Raw genomic sequence first — 20,114 nt, 5'->3', positions numbered from 1 at the left:
TCCCGTCCCCGAGACTCACATCCTCTCCCTACCTGCCTTGTCCAATCCTACCCTTCTCCCGCCTTTCCTACACTCTTCCACAAAAATCCTTCCAGCTTTCTCACCCTTGCAAATAAATACCAGTCCCACGTTAACCCTCGCCCTTCCATGAAAATCCATTTCATAATTTTCTTTAAAACCGCCACTCTGCCTCCCATCACGCGCCCATGCTCTCCGCTAGTGCTTCTTTCCACCCACACGTCCTCTTCTGACCAACACCTAGCAGCACAGCTTCCGATGTACGCCTCCTTTTCCCGCATGCCACTTGCCAAGGCTGTTTTCCCTGTAGTCATCCCTTCTGCTCCATCTGATTAGCACTCCTTCTGAACTCATGTGTAGATGAGTTTAAGCCACAACTCTGGCTTTTGTAACACTGCCTCTGTGCTTGACAACTATTTACATAAGGGAACGGAGATTCTGACGAGTTTCATTCGACCGCCCATTGTAAAAAGTGTATCCCAAGTGCTATGGAGTTATGTAAAAAACAAATAGCTTGAGCTGCCTGACTTGCATCTCGGGATCTGGCAAATATTTGGACCGTATTAGCTATGGTAAATATGACGTCGGTTTCTCAAATATTTCGTCTTCGCATTCGATTGCGTAAAGTATTGAGATATTCGTTAACATAATCCTACAAAACTACAAGGCATTGATTGAGTTTGTTAAATGTTATTTCGGCCCCTTAAACCCCATGGATTCACGTCTACAAGTGAAGGAGGGGGTAAGCGGTCTTTTAATTCTGGTTACACTAGGGGTGATAGTCTAGCCTTGTAATCAAGGCCCGTCACACGGAAGACTAGGGTCATATACCCAACCTACAATATCTGAAGCCAATTCTCACCCGCTCCCATGTGATTGGAATATTGTTAAAAGAGCTCCCGCACACATTCCTGGCTTCTCGGACATGCGTAATGTCCTTAACGTTGAGGTAACATTGTGACAATGACTTTTCGAGAGGTAGCAAATTAACATTCAAATGTAAAATGTTTAAAATATTTTTAGCAATGTTGCCCTCCATTCTCATTTGTCAGGGGCAAGATAAGGAAAAGGTCACTATTACATCGAATGAAACCCTATGAATTGCACAAGGGCCAGACATGATCCAGCTGGGACGCACTCAAGATATCGAACAAACACGCGAGAGAGTTCGAAAAGTATGCACCTGTCTAGTCAGCATCTTGTACACGGAGCTATGTTTATTCTGAGATTGTTATTCATATGCACACTGCGTCCCGAAGTGTGAAAGAGATAAAACAGCATCGTCTTAAGCTTTCATGAAGCCTGAATATCTCTGTTAGGTCTAGGTCAATAATTTCCAAATTCCCAAAGAAAGCAAGGGTTAAATTTCCAGCATGGCTGTAAAAATACCCGAGTTCGTACATTGAATAGGAGTACTACAGTCAATACATTCACTAGTACAATGTTTGGGGACTAATCAAAACTGGGCATTGTGTTGCCCATTGAGACTGAATTAGGAGTTAATGCTTATGGCACCTAGAGACCATTTATCTCTGGGAGATGCTGGTAAGACTAGATTCCGGTGCGCGGAATTAACCAATTCAACATCACTTCGTACACGTAATTTAAGCAGAGGCAACACTGGAGTTAATGGCTGCCATTTTAACTAATCTTTCATCACACACAAATTCGCGATTTCCAGCTGTAGTGGGTAAATACTTGTCAATATCCAATCAGAATCTATTGCCCACCCCTGACCCGTATCCAATCTTTGCAATCAAAATGTTTATCTCTCTCTTTGAATCATGTATAGCCCAAGGGCTCTTAAGATTAGAATAAGGTACCTGTTAATCATGGCGCAATTATTGCAGGGTTTGTGGTATAGACTCGTTGTATTATCACAGATGAAAGACGAAAAGTCAAACGTCATCGCTATTTAGGAAACTACGGATAGTCGAGGCATCGCGGATAGAGATCATTTCTATCATCTCGATGTCTGTTGTTCTGAGATTGTGTCAACATGCAGTGTGCAGAACGTGTTCTGACAGGACGTCGTGATTCCAAGTTGATACATTCGTTCATGCCAAACGAAGGTTATTTTACAGCAGTATTTGGTCCTCTCAATGGAATGTCGACATGGTATAATGTCAGGCGATAGTGGAATATCTGTTTAAGTCAAGGGCCCTTGGGGATTCAAAAGTAGAGTGAGTGAGTGAGTTGGTTTTAACGCCGCTTTTAACATTATTCCAGTTATATCGCGGCGTGTCAGCTTATGGTGGGAGGAATGCCCGAAGTGATGCAGGTCTCAGACGTTTATCACTTCGGTGTAACCCACGAGCACGGGTATGGTGCTGACAAACCTAGAAACATAATCGGGGCGAACCGGGATTCGAACCCACGATCATACGTTTCTGGCTTGCCCAAAGGACGCAACTCTGCACAGCGAATCGCAGAGCCTTAGAAGACTGGTCCACCCGGGCCCCTTCAAAAGTAGAATTGGCCTCTGGTAAGCTATGACGGTCCACGAGGTTAGTAAATGGCCATGGATGGGGTGGTCCGACTTGATGACTTGGTGGATGTCATACACATGTCATTGTACCCCGACGGCGTCGAACAGGTCGTGGTAATATAACCAATAGTTAAGGACATACAGTGATGCATCCTGTCTTATTAAGAAGTAGTTGATATAAAACCAATATATCCGTAGTCAGGTGATATACGAGTACAACATATGCATGATCATTATTTTGTAGCTGTAGTTGCATGGACAATGTGTTTGAATGTGTAGTGACTACAATTTTACAAATTATCCACCACAATGTTTAATGAGGTGTTACGTATCGTTTTTCTTACCTTGGAGTCAAATATACTCCGGATCATGACAACAGCAGACTGACCAGCCAGATAGGCGGCCAAATTAGCAGTGTAACTGGTCATCATGAAGATAGCCAGGCCTGCCCAAACATTCTGTATCACCTTCCCTGGCCAACTCTTAGGCGCCTTAACATTGATTGTGTGCCCAGTTACCAGCACCCACACCATCAACAGCCCCGACCCCAAGGTGTAGTTCTTGTCCCTTCTCCTACCCCTTGGGTTGAGACCAAAGGGGCTATACCACTCTAACGTTGATGTAGCTATCCCTGCTACCACTGAACTCACAAGTATACAGATCCACACCTCTGGTGAAAAGGGGCTGAGGAATGCCCATATGGACGTGGACCGACCATTAGCACTCGTCACCATTGCGAAGTCATTCTGGAAGTAGGGTTCAGTGAAGGACATGGCAGAAAGACGCTCTGATGTTACACTAAATGCTCCGACCACGAGGTCGGCAGCACCATTCACTATATCAGACACCATGCCCGACCACTGACCATTCTTATACGTTCCATAATCGGTGTCATTCAGAAAATAGATCACGTAATCAAAATTGAGATCCACTGCAAGCTTGTCCAGTAACTCCAATGCCAGGCCTTTGCAGCAATGAACACGATAATTAGTCCTGTTGTATCCCTTGGTGGTTAAGAAGGTCTCTATCACAGAAGCTATTGCACTAGGGGAATTATCAAATATTTCAATACAAGGCTGATCCGCAAAACACTCTGATGGGTGGTCGACTGGACCTTCAATGAACACAAAAGGTTTCGCGGGTCGGGTGACCACCCTGTATGTTTTGTCGGTATGGGAAGCCGGACCATAGATAGTTCTTCCCGGCCAGAGAACGGTCTTGAGATCCGTGACGCCACTGGCAGTTATATAACCTACGCTGCTCCAGACTATCCCTGTGTTAGGGTTCTCCCGTAGGTTGTACAGATGGAAGGCTACGTCATCGCGACTGGGAACGTCAGTTGGCGACCTCACTTGAGAGCTGCTAGCATTTTCACAGTTATACGGTGACACCAGATTTCTGAAAACAGAAAACAAACATAAAGTTAAATTCCATTTTGTAGTAAGTGAAAAGGAGACATGATAACTTTCGAGATAAAGTGAGGAGTCTAAGAGACACCAGATAGCTCGGACAAAGCGGTTTCGTGTCGGTCGTATCTGTAGTATGTGGAATAATGTACATCAGTTGCATAGATAGTTAAATATTGTTTCACTTTATCATAGTAACAGTCTACTATATTTTGTTTGTATGTAAAGAATGTTTCCTTTATGTTTGGAATCGGTATCAACGTTTGATGGTCTGCAATATTGAAACAATATACTAGTCTGTGAATGTGAAAATGTACGTAGCAAAGTAACATTTACCTTCGATGCGATTTGAGAAAGCCATTATGGCGTTACATAAAAATGATATGCCAATAATACGGATCTATGGAAATAGAATCGTTTTTTTCAATATACAATCAACAATCAACACGCACATGAATATGTTAGTCTGATTATCAAAGTTTTAACCCTCATTGGAATCTGTGTCATCGACTTATGAAAGATTACATACGTATATACTTTATAAACCATTTATTTTCACTATAAACGTGGTTATACCGTAATTAGGCATATTTGGGCAATACCCATACCCCCATATAACAGTTATCTATACATTATGCTTACACGAATCTCTATATTATACCTATTTCAACAATATGATGACGTTCACACTCTCACGTTTTGTGCAATTATAGGTCTTTATTATGGTTGCACCAATTTCATACAAAAGTTTCATTTTAATGTCCACAGTATGCAAGGATAGCACATTGTTCATATTTTCATTACTAGTATTCAAAGGCTCATAATTCTTTATCTGCACAAATCGTTAAACTTAGGCAACGCTCGTATCAATCATGTCTAGCTTCCAACTCTTGTTATATGGATTATTTGCTTTGGCACCTTAAGTTTTGAAGTTCTGCTAATTGACGGAAGTTTAAACCATTTTATTTTTGTTAAATGTTTAGTTTAGACATGCATTCATTACAAATACATAGAACAAATTTAATCAAATGGACAGGAAACAGAAAGCATCTGACTGTAACCTCTCTTGTGATAAAATCTTACGCTTAGCACGTCGTTGTTGATCACCACAGTTACCTCTGTTGACACCCCAGTATCTTTATATTAGGGCCGTTAAATAGATATTAACAGCGGTGACGTCATAAGGGGTGACAATTTGATATTGACGTGCCGACAAGCCATCGCTTAGCTGTCGTCTGGATGTTGAATTAAGGTCTAGGCTTTTAAGAAAGAAGCGTTTCTTTCATACTTTCCTTTTAAGCACACTTCAAAGAGATCAAATGTGTTTTAAAAAGCCAGCAACAAAAACGCTGTTGCAGTTGGTTAAAAAAAGTTTATTCATGTTTTTTATTTTGATTCAATCTTCTGCGGGTTCGTGAATCAGAAAATTGTTGGAAGGACTTGCAATAGCGCTTGCGTAATGGTCTCTTTCTTATGCTGTGCCCTGAAACAGATAGAATGTCAGCATCAGCAACCTCCAGCATAAACAATACGGTGTTGTATATATGAAAGTTTCATAATAAAGATTTGTAGATATTACGATATCCGTGATATTGCATAATGAACATGACATTAACATATGAATTATTACGGTAGCTCATTCAATTCTATTTCAGCTTTTCGCCTTGATGATGTGTCTATGTTCGTCAGAAGCACACCTGTGCTTGTTGGTTTCACCAAAGTGTTGAACGTCTGAGACCTGCATCACTTCAGGCTTTCATTCCACAGTAAGCTAACAAACCGTGGTATAATATAATAATGGTTAAAGCGGCGATAAACCCAACTCTCTCACTTACTCATTCACTCCACCGCATCTCTTACCTTCATCTCCAACCTGTCCAGACCCGTGAAGATTCCGGGGTAGAATAGGTCTTCAGCAACCCATACTTGCCGTAAAAGGCGACTATGCTTGTCGTAAAAGGCGACTAAAGGGATCGGGTGGTCAGGCTCGCTGACTTGGTTGATACATGTCATCGTATCCCAATTGCGTGGATCGATGCTTATGATGTCAATCGCTGGATTGTCTGGTCCAGACTCGATTATTTTACAGACCGCCGTCATTTGGCTGGAATATTGCTGCGGCGTTAAACAACAAAAAAACCCAACCAAACCAACCTGTCCAAAGGTGATGGCTGATGGTTTAACGGACGAATCTATGTCAGTCATGGTTTAACGTTATCTCCGATAACATGTCATCAGAGTACATAAAACAATCGATGTTTATGTGTAAATCTACACTGCATGAAAACACATCAAAACAATTCTTCCGTTTCATGTAAGAATCCAATGTGACATGGGCGAAACTGTTTGCACATACTTATCAGTTTCCATAGATGTATGCGCCCATTTGGTTCTCCCTCGAGATGTTATAGATTGCGTGGAACGTGCAAACAAAACAATAGGATGAATGCACACTGCAATTAGAGCTATCTGACATTCTTGTGATGTTGATGTAGGTTTATTATGTGAAATAATAAATAGCAGAACGAGTTTGGAGTATCAGTCGAATGCATTTGTTGAAAAATCGATGGCGTGTGTGTGATTATTGAATTAAAATGTGTCATCTATAACGCGTTTGAGTGCATCAGTGGACCCCTGCAGTGCCCTTGGAACAGCTACATCCATGTGTAATGTAACAGCAGTCTTTTCGACAGTTCAGCTTCATTCGAAGGGTGTTGGGGTTGATGCTGCGATTTTATTATTTTATATCATAAACCTATATTTAATAATTATTAAAAACAATCTATGGACGTGCTGGGTGTTCTGAAACATATTGTGATAAAACAGTTAGTCGGCACCACTTTCACAGCCAAATCATAAAAAGCGCTGACCGTGTAATAAAAGCCAGCTAGGAAACAATTTCTCAGATTGGTATGGGAAAATGAACTCGGTCGCGGTGGACATGAAACTTCGAGGCTGCAGGACCTTGTAGGAAGACCCCAATGAATCACAATATCGGTGCAGCATATTATTATAGTTGCTTCTTGCATGTAAGTTTGTACATATTTTGGTCTATGGACTATAGATCTCACCTCATAAAGAGTTGATTTGTGGCGAGCTGAGGTTCTAGAGCTGGACAGTAATCGGAACTATTCACAAGAGGGATTGCATCCATAAATGAGCGCAGCTCACTGAGCTGACAAAGGCACGCATGGGCAATAGTCTTTAGAGCGTTCAGGAGGACACCCGAGATCCCAGTTAGGCTATAACTCTGGAAAGACAGAAGTCCCTCTGGGAGGGTGGATAAGATGTCTGGACTGTCCGTGTAGGCTTTTTCAGTCATGAACCACGCATGTCCAGTGCCGAAAAAACGGTATTTTATGGCGCCATGCACGACGGTCTGCATAAGTTTCGGCGTGCAGTGCAGCACAATGATCTTCCATCCTGTGATAGACAGTTCGGTGAGCATCCTCTCGAGGTGGTCATCTTTGATGCTATCCCATATCACCTCGTATTTGAAGGAACCAATGTCTGTACCCTTTCCAGCAGATTCAAACCCCGTCAAGAATCCATCATTGAGAAATAAGTCCTGAATCAGCACTACAGTCTGAGGCATGTTGTACTCGCCGATCACGTTGGCCATGGCGGCGCCCTCGGTAGACATCCGGGCATTGAGTGACACGTAAACATCGGAGTATGCAACCTATAACAAATGAACAAAAGAACGTTTTATGATAACGATGTTGGTTATGACAATATATATAAATATAACAAAGTGATCCCATCTTGATAAAGATTCAATAAGGGATAACACTGCTGCTTTGTTTAATTGATAGTGTTCGCAATAGTATTCGCACCTATTGGTTGGATGATCTGACTGGATCGGAGTGGAGGTCTGTGAATGAGTAAATAAGCTTTCGAACTATGGTAACTGGCATTTATTGAGGTACCATGCAGAACACACACATGCTCGGCATATGAGCAGTTGATGTTGGCCCCATGTGTTGCGTATGACCTTTAACAACGACTCGCTGAAGCTGTTCTTCAAACAGATTACCGCAACATATGGGTGTCATGCTAACAATTTAACTAGTGCTGTAGACACGTGTTTCGGCCAAATCAGAAGATGAAGTAACACGATTTCTTTACACATCTTTATTTTGTGAATTTGAAAGTTGTAACATGGTAATTTGGTTGTACACAAACACTGTTATCACTCAACCAAGTTGAGAAGGACTAACCCAATCTTAACATTTTATTATTGACACTTCAGCACGAATGCTCAAATTATCCTTTAGCTGAGAAGGACTATATAGTTACCATAAGATTTAAAGCGTCTGAGAGACTCTGCCAAATCAAGATAAATGATGTAATGTCATCCTGCAGAGACTACAGGGAGTATTCTAATTTATCAATCTAGGTTATATTGAACCTTTGTACTCGATCCGGGTTCCTAACATCAGATGAAAGAGAGACAGACTGGTGTCATGGGATGAGGAATATGGCATCCTGTCTGTTCAGTTAGGACCAACATACCATGGGGTAATTTCAATGTATAAGCAAATCTCATTCCTGCATCGCTCAATCAGTGATGGAAGGACTCAGTAAAAAGGTGAATATCAGTAATGTAGTCATTAGAATGTATGGTGGCTTTCAATGAATACCTAAATGGTCACATCAGCATTTGAAACTTTCTTCTGCACTAAATCGGATATGTCCGCCCGCAGAATAAAAAGAAGTGAATGAAAACATGAAAAGCTGGATTGAAACAAGCCGCTTCTGCCCTAAGACTCTATGGACTACTACTTTATTACTGCGCCTTATGGCTTACTCAACACCCGAGGCACGGAGTTGTTAAAAGGTGCAGATGAAACGCAAAACTTGATGCCGAGTTGAGATCTGTGAATGTCAACTTCATCTCACAATGCTTCCTGGGCCCAAATAGACGACATATCTGCCTGATTACCTCCCCTGACGCCAGAGGGCGCTATATTTAACTCCGAAAGCCAAGTGAACATTTCCTAGTTTGTGATGTGGAACAGGTAAATAATTACATCAAAATCTCCTTTTAAATCATTGCTGAAAAAATGCAGGAGTATTGCAATTTTGCGAGAGATAGTCCAGCAGAGTGGAATCAGTCTGTAAAGGGGATGCACCTCTTACGAGATCAATGAGGCACCACCATTGATACCGGAAATATAGTTTCAGCGCACGCGCAATTGAAGTCCAACTCAAACAGTTGAAGGGCTTTTGAGAACTTTTTTTTTGCAAAATGCAGGACATTCCATGTTTCCGCTTGGTTAGTATTGTAAGCCTTATCGCATCAAACCATCGGTTTTTTCACCGCAGTCAAGAAAGGAATCAACAACGCTCAAACAAGGCATATGGTGAGCGTTTTCAGATAAGAAACGCCACATATGTTTTGGGAATAAGTTTTTTTTCAATTGAAAAATATAATTATACGGTTTCTTGATGCAGAAAAAAAGTGTTGTATGTCTGGGAGACACCGTGCGTTCAGTGATCTAATTGATCTAACACCACAGAAATGCTTTGGGGTCCAGACCATCACACGATATCAATATGGCTACAACAAAGTTGATTACTTTTTCGAATTTCGTTTTATCAAAACTGAGCATGTGAGAACGACATTTTTTCGATGCTGTTGGGATGGTATTGTCTTTTGTCACGATCTTACGATCCATCGTCCTTTGGCACATTCGAAACAAAAGATTGCTCTGTGCATTGAAAAAAGCAAGTAATTTTAGTTATTTTTTCCCGTTGTATGCTTTGACATTGGACACATACATCAACACTCGTCAATGCTATCAGAAAGACTATTTCAGACTTATTTGCACCCAGTCCTCTTTACGATTTATGTCCACTGTTACATGAACAGCCATCCTTAAATTAATTACCACGTAGAGATTAAAAAAGTTTGAATAAGTGTCATTCAAATCTGAAAACACATCATGTGAATCTCGTCCAACTGAATCTGTCTTGCTAGCAGGATGCGGAGAGAAAATACAATGTTAAATAAATATTGATCAAAATTATATGATAATGCGGTTTCCAATTCACCGAGCCGAATGCCACGGTTTCTAAAGAATGATGGAGGGTAATGGCTCTTTTTGGCGCTCTCGGAATGACAAATTTGAAGTATTAGTTTAAAACTTATGATATAATATTATGTTCAAATGACTGACAGATGGCCTGTTTCTTTCGTGTACTTGCAAGTAAAGCACTTTTGGCATGGTAATCTACACACGAATATTTGTGAGTATTTGTTTTGGAAGTTAACCATATGTGGTGGTTTAATGTATAAAAACGTCACAGCAACTAATTGTTGACGTCGTGTTGGACGTAAGTAAAGAATACATTTTACAGCTTATTAAATATGGATAATGTTTATTATTAGATTGATATAATCGTTTGTGTTTCTTTCTGATCTTGTTCAGTATCAAAATTCTTTTGCTTGCATTTTTTCTCGCTCTGGGACTATTTACATTGTAAAATGAGTAAGACACTCACACTCAAATAATAAGCTCCCTTTATAATTTCAAGGAGCCGATGAAAAAGATAAAGCTTTGAATGGTAGTCACTATACAATAATATATCCCATCCTATCAACTCCTCACCCCATCCCTAACTTCATCAGTTCACACATCAGTCATGTAAACCCTTTAAAAAGTGAAACTTCACACATGTTTAGTTGTAGGTGGTATATTGATTCCCCCGTGAGCGGACCTGATGGTTCGTGTCTGGAGTGCCGCATGGTTGCTGTCGTGAAGCAATGAGACCCGTCTGATGGTCTAAACCGTTGTGTAAATATATTCCGCTGATGGATAATGCCCATGTTGGTTTTACCGTCGCTCGCCATGACAGATAACAAAGATAGATTTACACTTAACATTGATATCACGTGGACCTCTCTGAGAACATTAGTGAGCAATGTGTGATACATGTCCAGTCATGACACCTGTCTTACGGTTTGGGGCAAAGTATGCTTTTTCTGAAAGTAGGGGTTATTTCACGATTGATACCAAAAAGAAATTCCATACAATTTGGCACTTCATCCAACCCTATGTATCCCTCGAACGCTCATTTCAATCGCCGGTCACCCCGCAAGGAGTCTTAACGTACCATGCTGTTTTTAATCGTCTTGTTGGTTTTCTTACATGTCTTAACTGGCATTTATCACACTGATGTCGTGTGAAGAAAGGGAATTTCATTGTAACGTAACCTGAAACACTTTGAAAAGTATAATAAAAACATTTAACTCGAAGGACAAGAGAACGAATTTAGCTGTATTTACCAGCATGAAAACTAACGATAACTCTGTGACAAAATGATTTTGTAGTGCTAATTCCTAAATACACAGAACATGTTAATATTTTTTGGGTGTCCATAGTGTCAAATACTACAAAATCATGGAATATCATTTTTCAAAGTGTCTCAGTATATTTAGGTTCTGTTACTTCAAACGGTCCCTTCCTTTGAGTATCGCGTGATGACTTAATTTATACAATGATAAGCTCGCATCAACGACAGGTTACACTGCGGTTTAGTATGAAAAGAAAGTCCATCTAAAACTGAGAGGAACATCTGAATGACGTTCTTAAGAACGTCTCTGGCAGTGTCATGTCATGCTCATTTCTAGACCAGGTGTGATGTGATTCTAGATATACAGTCTTTGGATGCTGTTGATTTGCAGGACATGATGCCATCATTATTTTTGCCTTATACGCCCTATGGAATCAGTTTGGGCAGATATTCGAGACGTTGACGTTGCCGTTTTCGAACTTTGTTTGAATATTTACTAAATGACAGATCACAGTTTGATGGGGAAGATACATTTCCGATAAACTATGACTTTGTTATGAATAATAAATTCCGTGGCACTAATCATTGTACATCAATGTGGCACATCTTTCTTTATTGTCGATATAGCCGATGTTTGTATTGTGGATCACATCTAAATAGTGTTTCTTGTTCCCCGAGGGTAACAAAATTAGATCAAAATGTGCATCCACTATTACAAAAGATAGAAAATGAGACTTCTTTTTCGTAACTTGCTTTCTCGGTAATCAATATAAATGCTGTCGATCGAGCGTTGACCACGAAACAGCAACTACATAGCGACGTGGTAGTTGATGGTGATAAGGTTTGGTACAGTGGTCAACAATATGAGCATCAGCACCGTCTGGTTACCATAACAACGACCACAACTGATAGCTGGACTAAGACTATATCTTCAGCTATCATGCGATCGCCACCCGAGCAAAGGTAGCCGCTTGGTTGAGAAGGGCCGTCACTTCAAACGTCTAGGTTCGATTCATCACAAGAATACAAGGTTCAAAGGCTACCCTCGTCTGGACATTGGCGCAATAATCCTAAAAATAACGTTGAACCATTCTCACTCAGTCATTTACCGTCATTGGAGAATGTGCTCAAAATACACCATTTCACTTCAGGACTTTAAAAAGAACAATCACAAGAAACTGACATGGATTTCACCCAACTGGAGCATGATGAACATGCGCAGCTAACTGTATGATTGTTAATAAACCCCAACAGCAAATGCTTCCATTTTTAAAATTACTCGATAACAATGAGTGCACTACTATATCAAAACACAGACAAGTCTGACATATTCGACTTCTCATCTATAACTTTGTATGATAAGATCAGGTTCGTGGACGACGATATTATAAAAAAAGCTGTAGTTGCCATTTGAAGCCGTGGCACTAGCTCTGGCAATAGGATGTGTTAAAAACTGGTGTAAAGGCTATATGTGTTTTAGTGTGTATCAGTGGCGCTTTATGACAGTTTTAACTTGGTTAATAAGTTTATGGTCATGTTAAACCTGGGACCTGTGTTTTTAAAGATTGTATCGTGATTGAATCGTGTGAGGGCGACCCTTCCAATGGAATATATCGCCGTTTAGCCGAAACATGACTCTCCCGGCACCGCTTCTTGGCACTGATTGTAAAGGTTCTCTGACATAAGAGACTGTATAATTAGTTTTAACGACGTTAACGCCCGTTGGGAACAAGTTTAAGTTGGGGATCTGCTGGTGAACTCTTTAGAGTTGGAGACAAAAATCTATGTATATGACTTGAGAAGTCAATAGAAGTGTTATTATTGGTGATTTGGTCGCCTGCATTAACTGCTTGGCCTATGTGATAACTTGCCCGACTAATGTGTTGTGACAGCTAGCTATAGGGGCAGACAACTCATCAAGCATGTCCGCTACTGGCCGCTGCTGCGCTAATGGTTGTGTGGTGGGCAGTAAGATCAGAGGACTTGACGGGTAGACGAAAACACAGAATTGAGATGTTAGCTGCACTGGGTATAGAGGGTCTATAGCAAGCATGCAAACATGATCTTGTTCCTTCACAATTTCGATGAAACAACCTTGACATCTTCATCACTTTTATATGCCATAAGGCTTCGTCCCAAACTGTAGGGGCGGTCGGGTAGCCTAGTGGTTAAAGCGTTCGCTCGTCACACCGAAGACCCGGATTCGATTCCCGACATGGGTACAATGTGTGAAGCCCATTTCTGGTGTCCCCCGCCGTGATATTGCTGGAATATTGCTAAAAGCGGCGTAAAACCATACTCACTCACTCACTCACAAACTGTATATTAAGCCCGAGTAAGGAGACATGCATGACTAATGCAGACATCTGCCTACATATGAGGTGTTTACCGCCTATGTTCATTTTGACAGTTGACACCTGTTTGACTAATGCAGATATGTACATAAATACGAGGTGTTGACGTGCTAATGCTTTGGCTTAAACCTACACATCGAACATCCATCAGTGCCTCAGGTGTGACAAAGAAGATCATTTCTATTAACTCCGAACAGGAATTATATGCTAAAGCAAGCATCTCATACTGAAAAGGGCAAAGATATCCCCAGTATACATGATCTAGGGCATGGTAGTCGTTTGCCTTCAGGACTGGAAGCGTCCATAAGCAGGTCATTAGTGAAGCTGTGCACTACCTGACTCTCAATCTGCCTCTTCAGGCACCCCTTTAGGACATGGAGGGTGTTTACAGCATCCTAACAGGCTGCTACTGCAGCAGTGACCTCTACATCAGCATTGCCAGGAGGAAGCAAACACTCAGGGCAACAGTCAAGGATGGTGTTTGTGTCATTTACCGCACAACAAAACACATTGCGTCATCCGTGCCGTGCTTCAGCTCCTGAATACGATGGTGAAACCTGATATAAAGTATATACGACCAGGGATAACTACAACCAATCGCGTTAGGCAGTTACAAAAGACGTTATACTAAGGAGTTCAACATCCAAGACAGTTAACGATGACGTAGATGGCGTATGGCGTAGAGGTCAGGGCTACGTTCTTATAGGCTTGTTATAGCTCCCCATCTTGTTACTGTGGCTCTTCTCAACGCTCTCTAAGGCACATGAGAGTATCATGTCCAAACTCATCAATGCATAGAGATCACTATAAGCTTGCTATATTAAGCACAATCATTGATAACCGCTTTTAATAATACCCTATCAGGAATAGTTAATAGGGTTTGTTGATGTATAGATGGGTTGCTCGATGAACAGATATATAGACAGATAGTGGATCGATAGTATGGATATATAACCAGAAAGATGAATGGGTGGAGGTAATGGACTGGAAAGACGGAGGACGGACGGACATATGGATCGAAGGATGATGGATATATACATGATGGAATTGGTGGAGGATAGATAGATGATGGGTAAGGGGTGGTTGCCTATATTAATTAATGGAAAAATAGAATGAGTTGTCGAAGGATAGAGGATTACATGATAGATGGATTGGCCGACGACGGATGGACGGATGGACGGATGGATAGTGTGCCTTAAAGAATATATAACACTGTTTCAAACACGGATGTATCTACATTGTACACAACTGCTTTTCAAGTGTTTGGACGTCGGTTTGAGCTTATTCACACGAATATTTCCGAGGTCATGTATGACGAGAGGCTGGGGCCATTTACCATGTCTAATCCTCCGCTGGATCTATTGCCTCAATATCCTGCTCTCACAGACGGGCCTAATCCTGTCATAAGCTCCATCTTCCACAACTGCAATACACCCAAACTAGAACAGTCAACACAACTGTGAAGTTTTCCTAACTAGAGTTTCCATGTGTCAGGTTCTGAAATTCGTATTGAACTATTTGTCGATGGGATCGCTGCGCAACAAAAACTTTCTCCTCGACTATCGAGCGCTTCGTTTGCAGCTAATTCTTCAGCTATGGCCAATTGACTGCCTTCGTCGACATGTCACTCAGCTTAAATTTGATCCCTCTAATATCGTAGGCAGGGACGTACAGACGAAGGTTTTTTCTTGAATTGCTGTAGAAATAATGATATTGACTAAGTTTAAAACGATTGACCACACTACGTATGATTGACAGTGTGTTTACCCCAGAGAGTTTGATATGATGGGGGAATAGGCTACAGTCTTACCAGAAATAATTCCCAAACACATTAAAAACACAACCTTCTCTGTCAGCGTTATACAAAAAACGCACTTAACTGTCGAATAGGCAGTCAACAAACGACAACATTGTTAGTGGAACCATTTCCCCAGCTGTAATTGCCTTATTTTCTCGCCTCTTGGGCAAGCTATGTAACATCAGTTGCTATGTACTGAAACGTAGAATGTTACACATTCTTTGATAAGAACGAGATATAACATTTAGGGTAATGCTCCATAAACCTTTGGCTAAACAATTGCAAAAATCAAACATTTGGTAAAAGTCGTAAGCTGACATTAATGTTGTTACAATTAGTTAGATGTAAATTTAAACAGTGCGTTTTTCCGCAGGTGTGCAAGCAGGTCCATCTGTCGGACGTGGTGATGGCGTCGGCTGTTATTCCCAACGACTGTTTAAGGAATGTGCGTGAGGATCACTACTTCACGCACCCAAATTAGATGTGACGAGAAGGATAAGCAGATCAATAATAGGCAAATTCAATGGATTAAATAGTGAAAGGTCACGATTTCCACATACATGCGAAGTTCTGGCTCCAATATGACACTTCCACACTTCTTTCAGCTAAAGGGACGGTCGGGTAGCCTAGTGGTTAAAGCGTTCGCTCGTCACGTCGAAGACCCGGGTTCGATTCCCGACATGGGTACAATGTGTGAAGTCCATTTCTGGTGTCCCCCGCCGTGATATTGCTGGAATATTGCTAAAGGCGGCGTAAAACCATACCCACTCACTCACTCACTCACTTTCAGCTAAATCACCTCGAGTCGGTTAAATGTCGAAGGAAACCCCAACGTATCTCTATTTGTAGACTTTAAACTTTAACCAATGACCACTGAAGGATCATCATTTGAGCGAATTTGGATTCGTACCAAAGACCAGTGGATTCTAGCAAAGCTAATGGACGTAAATCTACACAACCAATTGTCTCTTAGAACTAATTTTTGGAATTATGCCCTTATATTCCGGAACCGCTTTAAAGCTATTGTAAATTTGTAGATTCATGTAAATATACAAGGCCAACACCAGAAATAACCAGTCTCGATTATCTGACATTGGGCGTAAAAGACAAAATAACGGTGAAAATAATATGAATGGACCACAGAAAATCAGTGATGACATCAGGTGTCAGCGAAAACACCACTCACACAATTTGCATGAAAAATTGTTTGTTGCATGACACCCAATGCCCAATGGAGGTTCAAACATAATTAAAAATGAATGGCGTCAAGATTACACAACATGTCCTTCTTTCAATTAACAGTTAGGTGTGTGACCATCCCTGTAAGTGATTTATTTAGGTACAGGGATGACGTTTTAATGGAAACATTGTGCATATCCCTACATATCGTGACGAACGCCACCTTTGCTTTTGAACCAGCATGCTTGTCCAGGGTGCAAATACTTAGCGTTACCTACGCTCATCGAAACATGTTTCAGTCGCTGCTCGACACAATGCTGTCATTAGGCTGGTGCTTACTAAGGTGAAATATGCTTGCAATTCATACACCATTGTGTCGCTACACTCACGCTCTTCGTGAAGAAAATTGCCTTCGAAATGTAAAGCACTGTAAAGGTCAGTTTAATACCATGGTTAGTGTAACCGCCTCGAGTCTAACTCAGCATGCTCAAAGAGCAGACGGTTCACATTTTAAAAAAAAGATTTTTCGTTTTTGTGACGGTGTCGGCCGGTGTCACTACGAGTTGACTAAAACTGTACAGGTTAGTTGAGTGGGTCAGTCAGTTTAACGCCACTTTTAACAATATTTCAATTATATCGTGTCAGCTTATTGTGAGAGGAAAACCTGTAGTGATTCACTTCTTAATAACATACGTTTAGCACTTTGGTGAAACCCACGAGCATGATGCTGACAAACCTAGAACCGTGATTCGAACCCACAGTCATAGGTTTCTAGCGTGCCTAAGGGACGCAACTCTGCGCACTTGCATCACTTCGGGCTTTCCTCCCAAATCAAGCTGACACGCCGTGATATCACTGGAATAATGTTAAAAGCGGTGTTAAACCCAACTCACTCACTCACTCAGAGTCCATTGTCATTCTGTCCCCTGGATAGATTTTTGTCACTCTGAATCTTTAAGCACAGATATAATTTTGAAACAGACTGTAAACTGGCGTATTTAATTTCCTTATTTTCACGTTAATGTAGTTTCTTTTACAAAGGACGCTTTATAACCGCCAGTAATTACATTAAAAAATAATTTGTTACACAATAACCCAAGATATGTTCGCAATGGCATAGTTCTACAATACTATTAAACTTAATATTTAATATTAATATGTATTTGCGAGAGTTTGATCGTTAACCTCGTTACCAAGCACGAGATCTTGGTCATTATTGGTCCACTGATTTGTTTTGAGGTATTCTACAGAAATGATTCTGAAACGCCTGAGCTATTTCCAACCAAAATAGCTTACATAAACGAAATCCATTTGAATCCGGTAGCCTCCCGCGACTTTAGCGAACAACAGTGTTCCTTGTTCACATTTACAATGAGAGACCAATTGAATTTTCACCCAACTTCTTTGGTGGTATGCAATCACAATTCTTTTAGACCCGATGGCTGGGCACGCCTCCATGTTTTCTTCGGCTGAAAGAAAGAACAAGTTTGATTTCCCTTTCAAAGGTCTCGGCTCACAAGGCCAAGGGCTGGGGTATCGAAGAATGTTCAATACTGTGCGTAATGCTGCATTGTCTGATTAAACCTTCAATAGTGCTGTGACAACATTGGCTGATATGGGAAGACATTGAAGTGTTGAGGTTCCAGAAAGCATGGGCACCAGTTTCTACACATGAGCTGAGCATTTGATGGCAGACACTTGGTCATAAAACCATCACTACAGGACGTATTGGAAATCGTGTACGCTGCGGAAAGATGTAATTTCAAAAGATTTATTTGAGTATCCATATATTTCATAAGCGCATTATCAAGTTGGGCTTAATGCCTATAGAGCTAATGGAATGGTACCATTCATTGTCATTGTGGCCGTCAGAGGGTGTGATTCTCTGGATACACTATCTTGGTAAAAGATTTGATATACAGTCTGAAAGGTTCACACTCTATTTCGATGCCAAACACATCAACTCAAGTAGAAAATAGGCATATATATGTTCCTTTGTTTCACCAATAGTAATGCGGAGTATCGATTTAAGGCATGTGTTAAGAAGAAAATTTAATTCTTTTTTATGTTTTGTCTCACAAAATTTAATTATCCAGAAATAATTCGATTGATAAAAATTATTATCTGCGTCGTGACGTTTTTTCTATAACGCCTTCACGCAATAGTGACAATAATGTTGCTTGATTTACGGCCTCTCGACATTTTTCACCCCATCCTCAGTACTGTTGACCTTACCGAGGTTAAGGCAAGTTTAAAAAGAATCTGTTTAGCAGAGCTTTCGCCGAGTAGCCAAGACCTATTTGTATCAGAAATGTAAGGCCAAGATAATATCACAATATACAACTGTATAGGATGCTTGGGTTTAATGGTAAAATCAAATATTGGTCTGGGTGGAGCGAAGACATTTGTAGCATATAGCTGTGATTGGTATAGCTGATATATAGCGAGTTTAAGACAAAGTTAAGTGAGTAATCTCGTTTGTAGCGCCAGTGCCCTTACCTTACAGTCGTCAGATAGTCCACTCAGAAGAAGTTAAAGAATACCCGGTGCTTTCATCTTACTATAGTTCGTCTGTCATGCCATGACATATTAAGTGGAGTAATATGAAAGTATAGGGTGTTCTTTAAAGCCCCATCTGCGGTAGTAACTACCGCACTCTAGTGGGCGGAGCTTATACAAGTGATCTGACAGGTCAATATTACGTCATCATAAACACATAGATTTCATTGGTTAATGCGTAAACGGGTGACGTCATGTAAACACCCACCCACGTGGGCCGTTTGACAACAAGGACGTAAGTTTTAATGGTAATATAAATATCTAACAAACGATTCCAAGACTTTTCAACAAACGCGTTCATCTTTGGTTTCAAAACTTACCTGCCATGTCGTATTCACATCTTCATAAAATGATACCGTGTGAATGTCCACGATTTATCCAACACACAAATTATAGTTCTAGATTTCTAGACTAGAACGAAATATGTTTGTCGTAATGCATATGAGCAGTGTAAATGAACAAGAAACATAATATGTGTTGGGGCACCAATCGTTATCCTGTGGTGTACGGTATATCTGCAGTTTATAAATAGCATTTCTCACAATATATACGGCAATCGGTGATTTCAACAATGTTTTTCTTCGTTGTGTTCGTCTTGCCTCATCTGGATGACAACGATCGTGTAAAAAAACCTGGTCAAAAATATTTTCAATTGATCAAAGTAGTTTCTTGTCGTTTTTTCATTGCCCAGTAGCAATGTATTTTGACAAAGTCTCACTTGTCCGATGAAGCTCCTCATGCCGAAGTAACTCGATCCGTGAAACTTGGCGGGTCCGAGTGACCCAGATCCCTTTTGATTGGCATGCCAAGTGTCATTTGCATAAGGCCATCTATATTGTCTGTATGTGTTTCTCCCCTCAAGCCTCAACTAATCAGAGAGCGGGCGGACGAAATAAAATATATGACTTATCAAAAAATGCCTTTTCATAATTGTGTAAGTAATGTTATGACATTTTAAAAAAAACACTTGATACTAGAATCAAGTCTATGAATTAATTTATGATGTAGATCGA

General features: G+C 40.7%; 1 protein-coding gene across 1 annotated transcript in view; it reads right to left on the bottom strand.

The window, feature by feature from the left end:
* Positions 1-20,114, bottom strand: part of LOC139480115 (glutamate receptor ionotropic, NMDA 3A-like) — a 104,784-nt gene that overhangs the window by 49,232 nt on the left and 35,438 nt on the right. Inside the window, exons 2-3 of the mRNA XM_071263142.1 lie at positions 6,984-7,594; positions 2,851-3,904 (exon numbers count right to left, since the gene is read on the bottom strand). Coding sequence (XP_071119243.1) covers positions 2,851-3,904; positions 6,984-7,594 — 1,665 coding nt within the window. The remainder of the gene's footprint in view (positions 1-2,850; positions 3,905-6,983; positions 7,595-20,114) is intronic.

The sequence above is a fragment of the Haliotis cracherodii genome, unplaced genomic scaffold (genome assembly GCF_022045235.1).
Source record: "Haliotis cracherodii isolate W230 unplaced genomic scaffold, xgHalCrac1.p SCAF_4, whole genome shotgun sequence".
In the NCBI taxonomy this organism is placed as follows: Eukaryota; Metazoa; Mollusca; class Gastropoda; order Lepetellida; family Haliotidae; genus Haliotis; species Haliotis cracherodii.
This window is presented reverse-complemented; position numbering and strand designations above follow the sequence as displayed.